Source organism: Perognathus longimembris, chromosome 15, assembly GCF_023159225.1.
Source record: "Perognathus longimembris pacificus isolate PPM17 chromosome 15, ASM2315922v1, whole genome shotgun sequence".
Taxonomy (NCBI): domain Eukaryota; kingdom Metazoa; phylum Chordata; class Mammalia; order Rodentia; family Heteromyidae; genus Perognathus; species Perognathus longimembris.
The window spans coordinates 3,466,389-3,486,800 of NC_063175.1; the positions used below are offsets into that span (position 1 = coordinate 3,466,389).

Below are 20,412 nucleotides of genomic sequence, written 5' to 3' on the forward strand. Positions count from 1 at the left end.
CTTAAAACTGGATGCAAATGTTGGGCTTTTCTTTGTGTGTATGGGGGGCAGTTCTGGGGTTTGAACTCAGGGCTTCTGCACTATCCTTGAGCTTTTGTGCTGGAGGCTAGCACTCTACCACTTGAGCCCACATCAGCTTCTTGGTGGTTAGTTGGAGATAAGAGTCTCACAGATTTTGAATTGCTTGGCTTAGCTTTGGCCCTCAGATCTCAGCCTCCTGAGTAGCTAGGATTGCAGGTATAATAGCAGCTTTCACCTTGGACTGAGAGGGAGCCTAACTTTTTTTTTATATTTATTTATTTATTTATTAATTGGACATAAATTTTTTTACAAGGTGTTGTGCAAAGAGGGTGCAGTTACATAGTAGGGCAGTGTGTACATTTCTTATGATATCTTACGACCTGTTTTTCTATCCCTTGTCTAGGTCAGGTTGACATATATGCAATATACAATGTATCAAGAATATATACAGTATTCACAGACTTGGTCTCTACTGTCTCTCCATCTCCCTTTCTTAACAGTCATATATCAGGGAGATCATGCCCCTTTGTTTTCTGTGTTCTAGGCTTGTCTCACTCAACATTATTTGTTCGAGTTCTGTCCATTTCCCTGCGAATAACAGTATTTCACCATTCCTAATCGCTATGTAGTATTCCATTGTGTATAAGTACCATATTTTTTGGATCCATTCGTCTGTGGAGGGGCATCTGGGTTGTTTCCATATTTTAGCTATTGTGAATTGTGCCGCGATAAACATGGAAGTACAAATGCCTTTTTGATATCTTGGATTTTGCTCTTTAGGATAGATGCCTAGGAGTGGTATGGCTGGGTCATAGGGTAGGTCTATATTGAGCTTTTTGAGAAACCTCCATACTGTTCTCCAAAGTGGTTGTACTAATTTGCACTCCCACCAACAATGGAGAAGGGTTCCTCTTTCCCCACAGCCCCTCCAGCATTTGTTGTTTCCTGAGTTCAGAGTATAGGCCATTCTAACTGGGGTGAGGTGGTATCTCAGGGTTGTTTTTATTTGCATTTCCTTTACTAGCAGGGATGTTGAGCATTTCCTCATGTGTTTCTTTGCCATTTTTATATCTTCTCTTGTGAAGTCTCTCTTTAGCTCTTTTGCCCATTTCCTAATAGGTTTATTGGGCTTGGAGGGGCTTAGTTTTTTGAGTTATCTGTAGATGACCTATATCAGGCCTTTGTCTGTTGCTGTGCTGGTAAATATCCTTTCCCATATCGTTGGCTGTCTTTCTATTTTGGTGGCTATGTCCTTAGCTGTGCAGAAACTTTTTAATTTGTAGTAGTCCCATTTGTCGAGTCTTTCCCCTATCTGTTGTGCCCCTGGGACTCTGTTCAGGAAGTTCCTTCCTGTGCCTATAAGTTCTATCTAGCGTCTTTCCTACTTGGTCCTTCAGTAGTTTCAAGGATTCAGGTCTGATATTGAGGTCCTTGATCCATTTGGAGTTGATCTTGGTGCATGGTGATAGGCTTGGGTCTACTTTGAGTTTTCTGCATATGGCTGCCCAGTTCTCCCAGCACCAGTAGTTGAAGAGGCTATGTTTATTCCATTGTATGTTTTTAGCTCCTTTGTCGAATATCAGTTGGCTGTAAGAGTGCGGTTTTATTTCTGGGTCTTCAGTTCTAATCCATTGGTCTTCCGATCTGTTTTTATACCAATACCATGCTGTTTTTGTTATGATGGCCTTGTAGTAGAGCTTGAAGTCTGGTATTGTGATACCTCCTGCACTGCTTTTTTTGCCTAGAATTGCTTTGGCTATTCTAGGTTTTTTGCTGTTCCATATGAATTTATGGATTGGTTTCTCTATTTCAGTGAAGAATGTGGCTGGGATTTTGATAGGCATTGCATTGAATTTGTATAACAATTTGGGCAATATGGCCATTTTCACTATATTGATTCTGCCTACCCATGAGCATGGGAGGTCTTTCCATCTCCTTGTGTCTTCTTTGATTTCCCTTATTAAATTTTTGTAGTTTTCATTGAATAGTTCCGTCACGTCCTTGGTTAAGTTGATCCCTAGGTACTTTATTCTTTTTTTGGCTACTGTAAATGGAATTGTTTCCATAATTTCCTTTTCTGTTTGTCTATTGCTGGTGTACAGAAAAGCTGCTGACTTTTGTGGGTTGATTTTGTATCCTGCTACTTTGCCAAATTGGTTTATTAGGTGTAGGAGTTTGGGTACTGAGTTTTTTGGGTCCTTCAGATATAAGATCATGTTGTCTGCGAATAGGGATAACTTGATTTCTTCCTTGCCTATGTGGATCCCTTTGATGTCCTCCTCTTGCCTTATTGCTATGGCTAGGGATTCCAGCACTATGTTGAACAGAAGTGGGGAGAGTGGGCATCCTTGTCTTGTTCCTGAGTTTAGAGGGAATGATTTAAGTTTCTCTCCATTTAATATGATATTAGCAGTTGGTCTGTTGTATATGGCTTTTATTGTTTTGAGGAATGTTCCATCTATTCCTGTTCTCTCCAAAGCTTTTAATAGGTATGGATGTTGTATTTTGTCAAAGGCTTTTTGGGCATCGACTGAGATAACAATGTAATTCTTATTTTTAGATCTGTTTATGTGGTGAATTACGTTGATTGATTTACGGATGTTGAACCATCCTTGTGACTGTGGGATGAAGCCTACTTGGTCATGATGTCTAATTTTCTTGATCAGTTTCTGGATCCTGTTAGCTAATATTTTATCGAGGAGCTTTGCATCTGTGTTCATTAGTGATATTGGTCTGTAGTTCTCTTTTTTTGTTGGATCTTTGCCTGGTTTGGGAATGAGTATGATATTAGCTTCGTAGAATGAGTTTGGGATTTCTCCCTCCGTTTCTATTTCGCGGAAGAGTTTGAGGAGTATTGGAATTAGCTCCTCACTAAAGGTTTTGTAGAATTCGTTGGTGAATCCATCTGGGCCTGGGCTTTTCTTAGTAGGGAGGTTCTTGATTACCTCCTGTATCTCACCGTAAGTTATTGGTTTATTTAGTTGATTTATTTCTTCTTGGTTCAGTTTGGGCAGTTTGTACTTCTCTAAGAATTGATCCATTTCTGTAAAATTATTGTTTTTTGCTGAGTAGAGGTTTTGGAAATAGCTCCTTATGATTGTTTGAATATCGTGTGTACTTGTAATTTTTCCCGTGGAGTCCCTGATTTTACGAATATGAGTCTCTTCTCTTCTTTTTTTTTGTAAGTCTTGCAAGGGGTCTGTCAATTTTGTTTATTTTCTCAAAGAACCAGCTTTTAGTCTTATTTATTTGTTGAATGGTCTTTCTATTTTCAATCAGATTTATCTCTTCTTTAATCTTTGTGATCTCTCCCCTCCTAGTCGTTTTAGATTCTGTCATTTCTTGTTTCTCCAGTTGTTTTAGTTTCATCGTGAGGGTATTCACCTGCTCTGCTTCCAGTCTTTTAATATGGGTGCTGAGTGCAATGATCTTGCCCCTCAGCACTGCCTTAGCTGTGTCCCATAGGTTTCTTTGTGATGTGTTTTCTTTGTCATTGTGGCTTATGAATTCGTTGATTTCATCTTTAATTTGATCTGTGGCCCAAGTGTTGGATAGCAGCGTGGGGTTTAGCCTCCAAGAGTGTGTATAGGCTCTGTGGTATCCTTTGTTGTTGAGGGTTACCTTTAATCCACTGTGATCAGATATAATACATGGGATGACATCAATACTTTTGTATTTGCTGAGGTTCTTTGTGTGGGCTATGACGTGGTCTATTTTGGAATATGATCCATGGGCTGCTGAAAAGAAGGTGTATTGGGTCTCTGTAGGGTGAAAGGTTCTATATAGGTCTGTTAGATCCATTTGGGAAATGGTGTTATTTAGGTCCTCAGCTCCCTTACTAATCTTCTGGGTGTTGGATCTGTCTCTTGGAGAAAGGGGAGTATTAAAGTCACCCACTATGACTGTTTGCGTCTATCTTGCTCTGTAATTCTTTGAGAATTTGCTTGACATATGTCGGGCCTCTTTTGTTTGGTGAGTATACATTTATCACTGTGATTTCTTATTCTGGATTTTTCCATGTATTAATATGTAGTGTCTTTCTTTGTCTTTTTGAGTGGACTTTAAAGAGACGTCCAGCTTGTCTGAGATCAGAATGGCTACACCTGCCGTTTTGGTAGGTGCGTTTGCTTGGTAGATCTTGCTCCATCCTTTCACTCGAAGCCTGTTTTTGTCTCTTGCTGTAAGGTGGGTCTCTTGTAGACAGCAGATGTCAACTTTTTGTTTGCAAATCGATTCTGCCAGTCTGCTCCTCTTTATCGGGGAGTTTAAACCATTTATATTTAAAGAGATCAAGGATAAGGGTGTTTTTTCTCCTTCCATTTTCTTGGTGGGCTGTTTTTTCTTCTTTTTTTTTTTTCTTGTCTTTAGTGAGCTTGTATTTCTGCTGGACTTTGGCTATTGAAGTTTCTTTCTGATTCTGTCTGTGTGTCTTTTACGATCTCTGTTGGCTGGGGTTCCCCTCTTAATATTCGCTGTAGGGCTGGTTTTTTATTCACATACTCCTTTAGCTCCTCTTTGGTGTGGAAAGATCTGGTTCTCCCTTCGAATGTGAACTCCAATTTCGCTGGATATTTGATCCGAGGTTGTAAATTGTTATTCTGGAGTACTTGGATGGTGTTCTTCCACTCACTTCGAGCTTGGTAAGTTTGTGTGGTTAAGTCAGATGTTATTCGAATCCTCTTCCCATTGAAAAAAGTTTCCTTCTTCGCTTTGGCTGAATTCAGAATTTGCTCTTTAATCTTGAGGTCTGTAGTCTTGAATATTATGTGCCTTGGGGTGGCTTTCCTGGGGTCTGGCCTGCCAGGTGTCCTATAGGCTTCGGTTACCTGGATGGGGTCCCCTGTGAGATTGGGGAAGTTTTCTGCAATAACTTTATTGAGAACATGATTAAGCCCTCTGCTCTGGTATTCGGCTCCTTCTTCTATTCCGATTATGCGCAGATTATATCTCTTGTCTTTGTCCATTAGTTCCTGGATTAGTCTTCCCTGAAGCTTCACCTTTTCTTGGAGTGTGGTCATTTTCTGGTTGTTGTCAGCTGCTTCATCGTCCAGGTGAGAGATTCTGGATTCTATATGGTCTACTCTTTGTGTTATGGTTTCAATTGCGGAGTTTATGGATGTCAGAGAGCTATTTATGGTTGTCATATCAGCTCTGATCGTGGAGATTTCTTCCTTTAAAGAGTTGTATTTTAAATCTATTTTTTCATGCATTTCAATTCTCAGGATGTGGAGATTTTCTTTAAAGGAGGCTTGCATTGTATCCATTTTTGCTTCCATTTCTTTAAAGCAGGCTTGCATTGTATCCAGTTTTGCTTCCATTTCTTTCTTGGCTTCCTGGGTGTCCTTCCAGATTTCCGCTCTAAATTCCTGGAATTGTTTTCTGATTTCATTTCTTTTTTTTTTTTTTTTTTTGGCCAGTCCTGGGCCTTGGACTCAGGGCCTGAGCACTGTCCCTGGCTTCTTCCCGCTCAAGGCTAGCACTCTGCCACTTGAGCCACAGCGCCGCTTCTGGCCGTTTTCTGTATATGTGGTGCTGGGGAATCGAACCTAGGGCCTCGTATATCCGAGGCAGGCACTCTTGCCACTAGGCTATATCCCCAGCCCCTCTGATTTCATTTCTGACGCTTTCGATCATTCCTGTTAACATGGCCTCATTTGCTTTTTTATTCTCCATCTCCTCTTCAGTTGTGCTGCTTTTTGGAGCTGGCGAGTTGGCTTGCCCTTTGATGAACTGAGTTATGTTTCTTTGTGATTTGCACATCTGGAGATCTGGATGGCTTCTCAGGTTTGGTTTGTAGCTCCTCCCTCCCTCCTGTGTAGACGTGTCTACGGCAGCAGGTGCTGTCGCTGTGGCCCCGCCCACCAGTGCAGGGTACGCCTACCAGAGCGGGCGCTGTCGCCGGGAGCCCTGCCCTCCTGTGCGCTGTGGGTCCACTGTAACAGGTGCTTCAGCGGGATATGCCTCCCAGAGCAGGTCCTGGGTTGTTGGGTTGTGCTTGCGCCCTCCCATGAGTCCGTTGGGGGGGGCGGTATGTGTGGGGCCCAGTGGGATCGACTGTTCGGGTGTGGCTTGGCACCTTCAGACCTCACCTCTGCTGTGAGTGGGGGACGTGATCAGGCTCAGGTGACCCTGCTGGGCTGGTATTGCCCACCAGCGCCTGTGGTCTTAGTTGTAAGAGTCTGCGAGGTCCAGGCGCCTCGGGTAGGGTTTGCACAACCAGCCGTCTCCCGGCCCCTGTTGGGAAGGGGGCGGGGCGGGTTCTGCCAGTTCAGGAACCTGTGGGGTGTTGGTGCTGCTGGGCCCTTCCCCTGCTAAACTGACTTCCCAGCGCCTGATGGGAGCTTCCCCGCCTGATTTGGGGGTTCTTTGTTCCCTCAGGGGTGGGGGAGGGGGAGGGAGGGCACTCACTTTTGCTGCTTTGTGTGTGTGTCCCTCGCAGCCGTTGGCCCTCCACGGGTTGGCTAAGTGTCGTGGTGGCTTCCCTGGTTCCCGATTTCTGCCGTGCTGGGTTGCCTTGTGTCCGTGGGGTCTCCCACTATATGAATTCTGCGCTCCTGGCAGCCTGTCTGCCGATCGCCGGGGGAGCCTAACTTTTAAAAGATGAAGCCTTTTAAGCCCTCCTGACTCCAGGCCCTTCATTAATTCATGATAGATTGATTCCTTTATTCAACATGTGTCTCCTGAGCTATGTTCTGGTGCTGATATCTGTGTGCATAATTTTACACTAAAGGGAAAGGCAGATAACATACAGCTACACAAAGATCTGATCTGATTGAATGAGGAAAGAGTAAGGCGGTGGAGAACTAGAGGCAGGAACCTATTTTTCCCCTCAGTACTGGGGTTTGAACTCAGGACCTCAGCTTTACTGGCTTTTTTGGTTGCCACTCTACCACTTGAGCCATGTCTCCAGCCCTGCTTCTCAATTTTTTTCATTTCTTTTTTTATTATTAATTAAATTTTGTTGACAAGGTGTTGTGCAAAAGGGGTATCATTACATAATAAGGCAGTGAGTACATTTCTTGTGATATCTTACACCCTTGTTTTTCTTTCCCTTTCCTAGATCAAGTAAGCATATATACAGTACCAATGTACCAAAATCATATACAGTAACCACGTAGTGTATGCCAAAGGAAATTCACCTAGAACTTTAAATGTAACGTCAACAATAGAATCCTCCTGTGTCCCTCTCTTGGAGTTGTTTTTGCTTATCCTCATCTTATATGATCATGTGTACATAGCTGTTGAGCTATTGTGATCCACTGATAGGTCTATTCTAGACCTTTTTATGTTTAGTAGTTGTTTGGCTTTAGATACATAATGTAAGGTCGCTGACCCAAACCTGTGGAAATACCATTTGAAAAGACGTTTGTTGTTTTGCAGACCTGGTTTCTACTGTTCCCCCCTGCCCCACCCTATATCAAGGAGACCATGCCCCTTTGTTCTCTGTGTTCTAGGCTTGTCTCGCTCAACATTATTTGTTCAAGCTCTGATAATTTCCCTGTGAATACCAATATTTTATAATTTCTAAACGCTATGTAGTATTCCATTGTGTATAAGTACCATATTTTTTGGATCCATTCATCTGTGGAGGGGCATCTGGGTTGTTTCCATATTTTGGCTATTGTGAATTGTGCAGCAATAAACATGGATGTGCAGATGCCTTTTTGGTATCACGAGACCTGTTGTTCAGGATAGACCTGCTTTTCAATTTTTTAAAAATTATCTGTTAAGTAGTTGTATGAAGGGGTTTCAATTCCTATATCGATTTATGAGCACAATGCATCTTGATCAGTTCCCCCCTTCATGGCCGCCCTCCTATATCCTAACTTCTCCTATCCCCGCAAGTTACCAGGTTCCATTTTCACACATGTACACCGAGTGCCATGACTGTCCTCACCCACTTTTCCTCTCTCCACTTGTCCACCTCCTCCTCTTGCATCCCCTCCCCTCACACAGGATGTAGTTGAGCTTCCTGGTCGTCATTTTGTTACACTATCAAATGTCAAAAGGAGTTATTACACCGTGGGAATCCTCCCCTGCATGCTTGTGCATATGTTCATATCACTTCTGATTTTTGCTGGCTGATTAGAGATGAAGTCTTCCAGACTTTGCTGCCCGGGCTGTTTCAGCCTCAGTTCTCTGGATCTCAGCCTCCTGAGTAGCTAGGATGACAGGCAAGGCATGTATACCAGGCAGGTGTGGAATAATATTTGGAGTTTGAGTCCTGCAGAAATCTGTGTGGGGACATGGTGTAGGCAGAGGGACTTTCTTGTTCAAAGCCCCTGGAACAGCCGGTTCCTTGCCTATAATCCTAGCTATTCAAGAGGCTGAGATCTGAGAATCGTGGTTCAAAGCCAGTCCAGGCAGGAAAGTCCATGAGACTTAGCTCTAGTTAACCATCAGAAAACTGGAAATGGTGCTGTGGCTCAAGTGGTAGAGCACTAGACTTGAACTGAAGAGCTTAGGAGTTGTGTCCAAGCCCAGATTTCAAGCCCCATGACAACTACCAACAACCACAAAAATCCCCTGGAACAGGGATGAATTTGCTCATTGGAAAAACTAGTGCTGATGTGGCCAAGTTCAGGAGCAAGGCAGAAAGACACAGGCAATGGTAGATTAGTAGGCTAGGAAAAAGAATTTTCATCTTAAGTATGATTTTTTTTTCTTTTTTTCTTTTTTTTGGCCAGTCCTGGGCCTTGGACTCAGGGGCTGAGCACTGTCCCTGGCTTCCTTTTGCTCAAGGCTAGCACTCTGCCACTTGAGCCACAGCGCCACTTCTGGCCATTTTCTGTATATGTGGTGCTGGGGAATCGAACCCAGGGCTTCATGTATACGAGGTGAGCACTCTTGCCACTAGTCCATATCCCCAGCCCAGTATGATTTATTTTTGTGTGTTTGTCTTGGGGCTTGAACTCAGGGCTGGGTGCTGTCTCTGAGCAGCTTCTGCTCAAAGCTAGTGCTCTACCACTTAGGCTATACCTCTACTTCTGACTCTTCTAAGTAGTTTATTGGAGATAAGGGCTTTCAAACTACAATCCTCAGATCTCCTCCTGAGTAGCTAGGATTACAGGCATGAGCCACCAGCCCCTGGCTATTTTAAGTACTCTTCAGAAACTTTGGAAAGGTTTTTGAGCTAAGAAACGAATGGGATATTGAATACTGCTTGACACTTAGTAATCACTCCATAAATATTACCTATTAATTATTTTTTCGGTAGCACTGAGGTTTGAACTCAGGGCTTCCCTCTTGCTGGGTAGATGCTTTACCACTTGAACCATGCCTCCTGGTTATTTTAATGTAGGGTCCTGAGTTCTTGTCTGAGTGAGTCTGGACCGTGATCTTGTTAACCTTCCTGCCATAGCCGGGATGACAGGAATGTCCTACCATGCTCAGCTTCTTCTGTTGTTGTTGAGACAGGGTCAAATGAACTTTTTGTTTTGTGTATGGCAGTGTGGGACTTGGACTAAGAGCCTAGATGCTCTCCTGAGTGTGTTTTACTCAAGGCTCATTAGTGCCCTGTCACTGTGCCTCCGTGGTGACAAGTCTCAGTGATGAGCCTCCATGCAGCTCATGCATGCATTTTTTTCCCCTGGACTGGTCTTGAGCTGAAAACTTATCCCCGTCTCCCAACTAGCTAGGATTACGGGCATGAGCTCCCAGTGTCAGCCCTTACCTAGAGTTCCACTTCACCCTCTGTTACCTGCACCGGATGCTGAATCGGCACCTGGCTGAATCTGGATCCTTTTCTTTTCCCATCAGGAAGGCCAGCAAGAGTGCTGGAATGCCGCCATTCCCTGTTCCTTCCTCTAAGTGAGAGGTCAGAGGGAAAGTGCGACCGCCTAGACACTTCCCCACCAGCGCTCACCACCCTCCTGCACAGAACACACGCGGTTCCGGGAGAGGGGTCCCCGACCTCCATTCGCTGCATGGTGGATGTTGGGGTGGGGCCCTACTCCACACCTTGCTCCTGTGGCCACAGATGGGCAGGGTGGTTGGTCCCTCAGACCACTTCTTGGGAATTCTTGCTCTTCCCATGCCCCACGGCGGCCCCGTGCCTGCCCTCCAGGCAGTCTGGGACTTGGGCACCCTGAAGCACAGGAAAGTGGGGGGGGGCACCCTTGTGCAGCCACCTGGGCTGCTGGTGTGGCACTGAGCCTCCTGTGGACCCCCACCCCCCCTCGTGTGCCAGAGGTGCTGATGTTGGGAGGAAGGGGGCGGAGACACTGCTGGCTGGGGGAAGTCCCTCTTCTGAGTCACACTTTCAAGAAGGGACAGTCTTAGATGCACGATTTCCCCCCTTTCCTGGCTCTTGGCTTGAACTCAGGGCCTCACCTTCTTGCTTAGTTTTTTTACTCAAGTATGGTGATCTACTACTAGAGTCGCACCTCTGCTGTGGCTTTTTGCCTGCTGGAGGTAAGAGTTTGATTTGTCTACCACAGCAGGCTTTGGACCACAATTCTCAGATCACAGCCTTGGGAGTCACTAGGATTATGGGCGTGAGTCACCAGGGCCTGACGTGACTCTTAAGTGTTCTTTCCATGACACTGTTTTAACTTTCTGTATTTATGTGCATGTGCACCAGTAATGGGAATTGAACTCAGGGTCTGGGTGCTGTCCCTTAGCTTTTTTTTTAACTCAAGACTGGTGCTCTACCACTTGAGCCACAGCTCTACCTTCAGGATTTTGGCAGGTTTAGGGAGTCCAGTTAAGTGGCTGGCCGGAATTGGAACATGACATGTACTGCCATCTTCTAAGCCTCCCTTCATTCATCAAACGCTTGTACTGCTTGCTGTCACCGGCTAGGCCTCATGCCAAGCCCTGAGCAGCCCCTGATGCAGCCAGAGAAGGAAGATAAACAAAACCAAAAGTGCCCCTGGCTGCTTACGGTGCTTCCTAGTTTAGAGCCAAGATCGCACAAGTCTTATTGTGTGGATCCAGGAGGACTTCCTGAAGGTGGTGATGTTTGAATGGTGTAGGAAGAGTGTTCTCAGAGGTTACACCCAGCAAAAGACACTGAACCAGAGCATCTTTGGAGGTCATGGCACTAGCAGGAGGTGGGAAGTAGAATGTCAGAGAAGATTGCTTGATTTATTTATTGAGCAGGAGATATGCTTAAAGAGCATTCTGGAAACAGTGTAGACAAAAGATCCAAGGGCTGATTCAGATGGGGCTTAGCAACCTGAGTAGGAAAAGGAGAGAAAGGGAGGAGAGAATGAAGGGGTACAAAGTAGGACTGTGGGTGTCTGGATGGGGATACGGGGAGAACAATGGTGGATTGCAGAGGAAGAGCACAGGGCCCTTGTATGGGGGAGGCTTGTACTTTGCCAAGTACAATTCATCCCAGGTCATAGGACTGGAGAAAAGTCCTTTCAATTTTGTGATGGAGACACACTTGAGCTACAAGTCTGGGGCTAGGAAGGGGGCCGGAGCCAGTGGGGAAGGAGACAGGTGCCAAATGCTTTTTTTCTGAGTCAGAGCTTATGTTGCTCAGGCTGGCTGCAAACTCCTGTGTCTAAGGATCCTCCTGACTAAAGGGATGTGCCACTCTACCTGGCTGGCAAACAGAAGCTCACTATCCTTCCCTGACTAGTCTCCCTCTTGTGCTTGAAATCCAGGGCTTCTTGCATGCTAGGCTGGTCTTTCACTTAGCTACACCCTATGCTGACTCCTCCCCCTCCCTCTCCTTGCATTTTGGTAACTGGGTTTTATATATGCTGGAGGCTGTTGATGTTTGTGTTCTCACAGTTTTTTCATTACTTATTTCAGTCTCTTCTTTCCCCCACGTCGAGTGACCTTGACTTTGGCTTAGATCTACCTGGGAGGTATTGGATAGTAGACTTCATTATTGTGCAGTTTGAAGGATTGTCCTGGATCTGACCACAGCTATTAGCAAGTGTTGCTGCAGCTGAGCAGGGAAGGGGAAATGAATGTCGTCTTAGTGATTTTGTCTCCTCTCCGCCATGGCTGATATCCCCATGTCTGAATGACTACGTGGTGCTTTATTCCAGTGCTGGGGATTGAACCCATAGCCGTGTATGCGCTAGGCAACGACTGGATCACTGAGCCAAGAATGCCTGTAATCTCTAAGGGTGCTGAAAGAGAACTGAGGTTTGGTGTCACTCCATCATATGGAATGGATTAGTCTCTCTTTCAAGATTCACAGTGTGCTGTATAGTGCAGGCAGGCACTGAACTTGTGATCTTTCTGAGTAAAGCTGCTAGGGACTGGGACTATTACAGCCACACCACGTCTGACATCTTTTCTGTATCTGGACTGTAATTAGTACCATTTTTAGAAGAATTGAGACAGACCATTTTTCTAGGGTTTCTCTCATGAAGCACTGGCTAGGAAAGGCATTTAGTGTTTTTGGGAAATGGCCCTTCTTGGGGGTGGTCTGGCCACAGGCTCTGGGGGTGCCGGGGGAGCATGTATTTGATCTGCCACACTGACCATTGTGAATTCTAAAGCAAACCTTGACCATGGGTCCAAATGCCACTGCTCGCATTGGCCAGTGGAAACAGGACAGCTCCAGACCAGTGGGCATTGCAGGAACCAGGCTGGTTGGGTTGGTGGCTGAGTTTTACGTTAGCTAAGTGATGTCTCGGCCACACCTGGTGATTATCAGATGTCTCATGCACAGGAAGGGCCTGTGCAGGGAGGGCAGTTCTAGGAAGGTCGGCAGAAGAGGAACAGCCAGTGGCTTCTGGCTGAGTCACAGTGGCCACCTCACCAAGGCAAGGAAGCGCTCGAGGCGGCTCCTGGCCTGAGGAGGTTCTGCTGGGGGACTCCCTCTGTGCACTCTGGAGGTGGGGGTGTGGCCTGTTCTAGCCGCTGTGCTGTGGTGGTCAGGGGCAGCAGCGGCTGGTCAGTGGTGTGGCCTCCTCCAGTGCGGGAACCTCCAGTGAAGTTGTGAAGTGTGAAGCCTGCTGTTTTGGGGCGTACCAAAGGCTGTATTCCCCCGCCTGGCTGGGGTCACAGTGGCTTCCTCGGCTCCCGCGATGACCTATGGCAATATGACCAGGACCGCTTCAGCCTAATGCCAGGCAGCTGGGCCTCAGGGAGCTCCTGCCAACACGCTTACCAAAGGCCCTGGGTTTGAGCCCCAGAGCTGCTCCCCAGAAAACAATGGATTCAGTGTTTTTTTCTTCATGTGGTAGTATAAGCCTATAATCTCAAGCACTCGGGAGATTGTGAGTTCAAGGCCAGACTAGGCTACATTGTGAGACCTGTCTCAAAACCAGATTGGAGTTTGCTGTCCCCAGGTGGTGGTGCTGCTGGTTAAGTCTCTGTGGAAACAATGCCCCCATCCTCAGGGGACATTGCTAATGAGCCACACCCCCATCCTCGGAGGACATTGCTAGTAAGAGCCACACGGGCACCTGAGAGTAACCAGTGACCGGCAGCATTCTAACCACGCTTCTTTCTGCTTTGCCCCTGCTCAGCGGAGGCGCCATCGGAAGCTCCCCAGCCCCCGGCCGAGACAGCCCCACAGGTGCCACCGACAGGACCCTCCACTGCAGAGGCCCCCACAGAACCGCCCCAGCCCAGGCCGCCGCCCCCCAAGAAGCCTGCACTCCCCCCGCACATAGGCCAGCAGCCTGTGCTGCCCCAGAGGCCCCTGCAGCCGCTGCCCCCTCTGGTCTGGCCCGGCTGGCCAGGGCTGCCCTTGCCTGGCTCCACGGGAGTCATCATGGAGACGGGAGAGGCCGGGCCTCCGGGGAGGATGGGTGTGTCGGGCAGGGGCCTGCCCCATGGGGTGGACGGCCAGACAGGCCAGGCTCCGATTCCCAGTGCCGAGGGCTACGCGGGAGCACCAGGTAAGCCCAGGGGACCTGCAGACTCGGCATGTTTTGTGGGAACCCCTGCCTTCCGTGGGGCAAATTGAGAGGGGCAGCTTCCAAGGGGTCCAGGGCCAGGATACTGGGGAACCCAGAGACAGAAAGACTGCCCGGGATAGAATGGAAGAGGAGTGATGGAGGGACCTGGCAGGTGCCCAGGAGGGCAGCAACAGCCACCCAGAGTCCCAGGACTCTGCAAACGCCCAGCGAGGGTGCTCTGCGCTTGTGTAGAGTGCTCCACAGGGGCCGTGAAAGTCTGCGCCACTACTGTCACCCTCTGGGGACAGTAGTGCTGTAGTCAAAGTAGAAGGGAGCCACGGGGACGGAAATACAGCTCCTAGCACTCCCCCACAGTGCTGCAGGCTGGCGCTGCCTCTGTCAGAGACAGGGAACTGGGCCTTGGGGCTCGAATGCTAATAAAGACCCTTCCAGGCTGAGCTTAGGGGGCAGCCAGTCACTGAGGTAGCAGCTGGGCAGCCACGGGCTGCGATGCCTGGTAGCTGCCTAGGACATTACTGGGGAGACTGTGTACTGTTTTTCTCTCAGCACTCAGGCTGCAGCCATCACAGCTGCCTTTTCTAAAAAAGAGCCTGGGTGACTTGATTTTGTTGGGGCATTTGTAAATTTGGCCATATCCTGTGACTTTTTACCTACTCAGGAATAATAAGGCTAGTGGGGATACAGGAGAGGGGGGTGCAATGTGACCCCCATTCTAGTAAGTCAGCTCAGGATACATGTCCTCGCTGTTTCTAATAAAGAAGAGGTAAAGAGAACCTAGCTGCTGTATAGGATCGTGACATTCCATTGTCTGTTTCAGGCTACCCCAAGTCGCCTCCTGTAGCGCCTCCTATAGCACCTCCAGGTATGTCAGCTCCGGACGTGGGGCAGATGTTTCTCCTTTTCTAGTCCTCCCTCCCCCCACCTCTCCACCCCCCGTCTCTTACAGGCTGTTTGGCTCAGCCTCTGCTGACTGCAGTGGACTGAACCCCCAGGGAGGCCCCACACAAGTTTTCCCTCCCACACTCCCCCCAATTGTTTTGCCCAGGGACCACAGGGTGGTCTGTGTGCTGTGTGGTCCCAGTGAGCTGGCTGGGGTGTGTGTGGGGGGCAGCTCTTGTGGTTCACCAGTGAGCAAGCAGCTCCTGGAACAATCCCTGCCGTGCACCTGCCCCAGGCCTTCCACACAAGCAACCACGCAGCCTCTCCCTGCACGGCATGGGGAGCCAGTCCAGCACCCAGCAGGACCACTGCTGCTCTGACCAGGGAGCCCTCTGGCCCTCAGAGGGAGGCCATTGTGTCCCGTTGAGCCTTGCCATCTCTGCCCCGGAGGGAGCCTGGCCCAATGTTGCTGTCTCTGCCGCAGGGGCTCCTGCGCCTGCCCTGGTGTCTTTCTCAGCCGGACTTACCCAGAAGCCCTTCTCCAGCGATGGGGGTATCGTCCTCTTTAACAAGGTGCTGGTAAATGACGGGGATGTATACAACCCCAACACTGGTGAGTTCTGGGAGGGAATCTGCTGCTGTCTCCTGCTCACAGGCAGCTGGAGCTGCCATTCCCGTGTGAGGCCATGGGGCTTTCTGCATGGGGCGAGGGCAGCCGCGTTTTCCAGTTAGGACATCGGTACACTCCGCCACCGGAATACCGTTAGTTTTGTAACAGCTAAAAGGCATGGGTCTGTCTTCATCTCTGTATGGAGAGGCCCTTCCACAATGGCCCCATGACCCAACCTCAGGGCTGCCTCCTCGGACCCCAGGGCTGTTCCTAAAGGCGGGTGGCACGAGCTGTTCTCATCCTGGCCTGTTTACCACCTGGCTACATGCCCCCTCCCAAAGCAGTGAATCTGAAATGTGAAACGTCACCACAGAACTTGGAGAAGCCATTCCGGAAGGCAGGGAAGTTGGCTTCCTCCTGGCCCCTGCTCTGAACCGTTGTGGCCTGGGAACTGATATTTGCTAGCACACTAGTAATCTGCATCCCCGCCCTCCACCCCCTCCAATTCCCAGAACAAGCCACACCCAGCCCTGGCCCCCTCTGTCCTTGAAACCCTGGGAAGAGTCTAGCACCTTTGCATTAAAGGGCTGGGGTGGCCCGGCCCTTAGAGCCGTCCCTTTATCACAGGTGGCATTATCCTGTGAGCAGGCACTCTCTTCTTCCCCCTCCAGCCTGCTGGCCCTTTGGTAGAATACATCTACCTTCATGGTCGCTCTGCAGCACGTAGAAATCTCCTGGGCCTGTGCGCCAGACACCTACACGTGGAAGATAGGCCCTTCCACTGGAAAGCTAGGGTCTCCTGGAGATAAACCTTCAGAGGCGGCCCCTGTTGTGCTCAATAAGAGCCATCCCAAAGCCATCTTCTTTCCCATCAAGCCTTGGATGGGAACAGGCCGAGCCCTGGCCCCAGGTTTGCTTGCAGCATGGGACAGAGGCGGGGTGGACTCAGCGGCTGCAGCTCCACCATCAAAACCACTTAATCCCATAGTTACTTGCTCACTTTTCGATGCTGCAAACAATGCAGTGTGCAAGGAGTATGTTAGTGGCAGTGCAAGACAGAGTGCCTTGCCTTGTGGGAATAGAGACCTACCATCCATCTGCTTCCTAGGGATCTTCACCGCTCCCTATGATGGGCGCTACCTGATCACGGCCACCCTCACCCCCGAGAGAGACACCTACGTAGAAGCGGTCCTGTCAGTCTCCAACGCCAGCGTGGCTCAGCTGCACACTGCAGGCTACAGGAGGGAGTTCCTGGAGTACCACCGCCCCCCCGGGGCTGTGCACACATGTGGGGGCCCGGGGGCATTTCACCTCATTGTGCACCTGAAGGCAGGTGATGGCGTCAATGTCGTAGTGACTGGGGGCAGGTTGGCTCACACAGACTTTGATGAAATGTACTCCACCTTCAGTGGGGTTTTCTTATATCCTTTCCTTGCCCACCTCTAGGGGGAGGGTGGGTTGTAAAAACTTCAAATCTTTAATATATTCAACCTCTGTATGTAAACGAGCACTGGCCTAGTTTTCTGCACCCACCACCCCACCTCCCCCAGGATGAAGGCCTCACCTCGCCGTGAGGCCACGCCCTAGCCTCACGTGGCTCACGTGGCCACTCATAACTGGACAACTGAAAGACCGGGAAAGCCTCTTGCTGAAGCCTGTAGACCTGCTCTGCTCCTCCCTCGCATCTCCCCAGCCTTCTGCTCTGCACGAGGTCCTGGGCTGGGCCTACTTGGTGCTACCCTCAGAGCCTCACTGCTTCACCCTAGGACTGTGCCCTGCTGCTGATGGCGAGGAAGAGCAGGTGGAATGCCTATCACTCATAGCTGGTTTTCACTGGAAAGCAACACTGTAGCCAACTGCCTCTTTACACTGCATGCAGGAGAAAGTTTAAACACTGAAGTGCTGTTGTGGCCCAAGCCACTGCCCTGGGACTCTGAGCTTTCAGCTTGGGCCCTTCTGTGCCCAGCTCACCATTGTTGCCTGGGACTCACCCCTGATGTGAAGGGTGATCCTCCAGGGACTGTCTGGACTCCTTGAATGACATGCGCTATTTTAAGTGCAAAGACAGGGAGTATCAATAAAGATAAACCACTTTGTTACTTCTGGTGCTTTGTCATTATTAGTTATTGCTAACATGTAAACTGCAGAACCAATATCTCAGCTATAAAACCACTGTCTACCAGCATTCAAGGTATACTTACTTGGGTTTTGCTTCTGGTGTAAACAGACCAGATGTGCTCAGAGGCCAGCTGCCCTACCCCAATTCCACAGCTGGAGAGGGGCTCCTCCAGAGGAGGCCTTAGGTCTTATCAGTAGGTCTGGTCTGGCTAAGGAGACCAGATCCTTACTGTTCCACTACATGGCTTACTGGCAGATACAGCTTTATAAACTTGGGTTCCTAAGCAACCAGAGGCTCAACATAAAACATGGCTAGCTGAAAGCTGGGATGATCGGAGAAGGTAGGCATCACCCCAGAGCCTGCACTCTGTGTTCTAGAGGCCCAGGCATGGTAACCCTTCACTGAGCCCCAGAAGCACTGACACGGGGTGGCTTCTGCTAGTAATTAAGGTAGGAAAACCGACAAGCAACTTCTAGGGCTCTAGGGAAAAGTGTGGATGGGAGAAACGAGTTCTCTTCCTTGCCCTGGCTGGTAGAAGAGGCTCTTGGGTGTTTTTATAGCCTAATTCCAGAGTAGCCAGTGTAATATGGCATTCTCAATCAACCCCACCTGGAGAGAAGCAAGTGAGAACTCAAGGTTTGCCAGGTATGTTGGTACTGTAGCATTTGGAGGCTGAGACAGAATTTTTTAAGTGAGATGCTGGGGCTTCATAGAGACCCTGGCTCAAAAACAAGGAAACCCATTTAAGGCTTGCTGTTGTACTTTAAAATTTGGACCACTGTTGAAGAAGGGGGACCAATGCTCTCAGACCTTGTTTCTACAGCTGGGGAACTGGCGAAGGTAGCCATCTGAGTATCCTTGGCTGTCCTAGAAATGACTCATGGAAAAAAAGCCAAGCACAGTGTTTTCAGGAAAACCCAGCACATGCATGTGGCTCTTTCTCTCACACTTAAAAAAAAAAAAGTGCCAGAGAGGACACTCTGTGGCTGGAACTGCAAGGAGCAGAGAGAACTACTCACTATTTTTACTCCAGTTCCTCCTTTCAGTACATCTTGGCTCTGTGTATCAAGCAATGGCAAAACACTAAGATGGATGAGAGCTGGTAGTGCCTGTGTCCACTACAAGATAAAATGGGATGAAAGCTAGATCCTGGTCATGTAAGAGATAAGTTTGGAAATGAAGAGCCTGCCTTTGCCTACGAGGTCAGTCATGCTTAAGGGCTGCTGGGGCTTTAGAGCAGCCCCTTTAACAAGTCAACATATCCCTGAAGTCATGAGACTGAGTCAGAGGTACAAACTAAACACCAGGATTTAGATAACAACTCCTTTCAATGAGAGCTATGTGAAGGGGCACATATTCATAATCCCAGCTACTCCGGAGGTAGATGCAAGAAGATCTCACCCTTGAAGGCGAAGTCAGTGAGACCCTACCTCCAAAACAAAGCCAGGTGCAGTGGCTCATGCCAGCTACTCAGGTGGTAGACATCAGGAGGATCTTGCTTTGAGGCCAGGCCAATGAAGTTGGAAAGGTCCTATTCTCAGCCAATAAAAAGTGGGCCACATTGGTGTACACCTGCCATCCTAGCTGTGAGGAAGTTTAAATAGGATGATCATGGTGTAGGCTAGTCCAGGGGAAAAACAAGATTGTTTCTGAAAAACGACAGCAAAAAACAGAGCTGGGGAAGTGGCTCAAGACATAGCTAATCTGTTTGGAAGGAGCATACCTTTCATTCAAACCCCAGCATTACACCAAACACAAATTTTTGTTTTGTTTTGTTTTGTTTAAAAAGATTTTAGAGACAGGTTCTGGCAATGTTGCCTAGTTTAGCTCAACTCCTGAGTTCAAGTAATCCTGCCCACCACAGCCTTCCAAGAAAGCTGCCATTACAGATGTTCCCTACCATGCCAGGCTGAGACAGTAACTTCTGACACGAAGGAGTTATTGCTGAGAATAAGATCAGAATCCTTGTGAAGATTAGACATGTAACACTACCAATAGTCCTAATTTAAATGCTTATTGCAGGTATCCTTTAATAGTTATGTTTAAAGAACACAAACCAATGCAAAGCTCCATTGCAAATCATTTCCAGATTAGCACATGACTTTAGGCTTTGTAAATTATCTTTCAAACTATTTGCCACAAATTTGAAGCTAGAAAAGTAATCTGTACTTATGGAAATCTGTAAGTCCATGCATGATCTGAAACACGGCTTTGCTCACACCCCCACATCCACTTTCTAAACATTTACCTGTGCTTTCCTTATAACATACTATAAATGTGAAGGAAGAAAGGATACATGCAAACTACCAGGAGTTCATGCTGCCACAGACAGACACATACTTGGTTTTGGTTCTTTGAGGCACTTGAAGCTGTTGTGAATAAGAACAAACTTCCATTATAACCAAACTCCCTGTCTGAGCTCCCTTCTAGCTCCTTGTCATCCTACCCATCAACATCATCATGGTGAAGAAGGGTTAAAAAAAGCTTCTACATGCTTGAAAGCTTGCACTGTGGGGGGGACCAGTAGCCCAACAGTACAGCCTATCTGAGAGGATGGCAATACTCATACAAATAATCTACCATGTGGAGTTTGATCAACGATCCCACTGGTTCTGCACAACAGGGCTGTTAAGGCAGGCAGGTGTTAAGGGAGAGGGACTCTCAGGGGACTCTGAGGGCTGATGTAGTCACCAGCCAGACTGCAAGAGAAACCACATATGTATGAATGAACCATTTCCTGGCAGTTCCTACAAAGCAACAGGAGGTTAAGTTTAGTTCCTGTGGGTGGAGCTTCACTTCAAGAACCAGGTTTTAAAGTTAAGCACCAAGAATAGGTTCCTCCTGTAGACAAATTGAAGTGTCCACAAATGTTGATTTATGGAAATTACCAACTTATGGCAAGAGTACAGAGAAGATGGTTCAAATATCCCCTGAAGAGCCAAATG

General features: G+C 48.1%; 1 protein-coding gene across 1 annotated transcript in view; it reads left to right on the top strand.

The window, feature by feature from the left end:
• Emilin2 (elastin microfibril interfacer 2) overlaps nt 1–17,447 on the top strand; it is a 59,138-nt gene extending 41,691 nt beyond the window's left edge. Inside the window, exons 5-8 of the mRNA XM_048363668.1 lie at nt 13,464–13,838; nt 14,677–14,721; nt 15,223–15,351; nt 16,457–17,447. Of these exons, the coding sequence (XP_048219625.1) occupies nt 13,464–13,838; nt 14,677–14,721; nt 15,223–15,351; nt 16,457–16,794 (887 nt within the window). The 3' untranslated portion in view covers nt 16,795–17,447. The remainder of the gene's footprint in view (nt 1–13,463; nt 13,839–14,676; nt 14,722–15,222; nt 15,352–16,456) is intronic.
• The last annotated feature ends 2,965 nt before the right edge of the window (nt 17,448–20,412 follow it).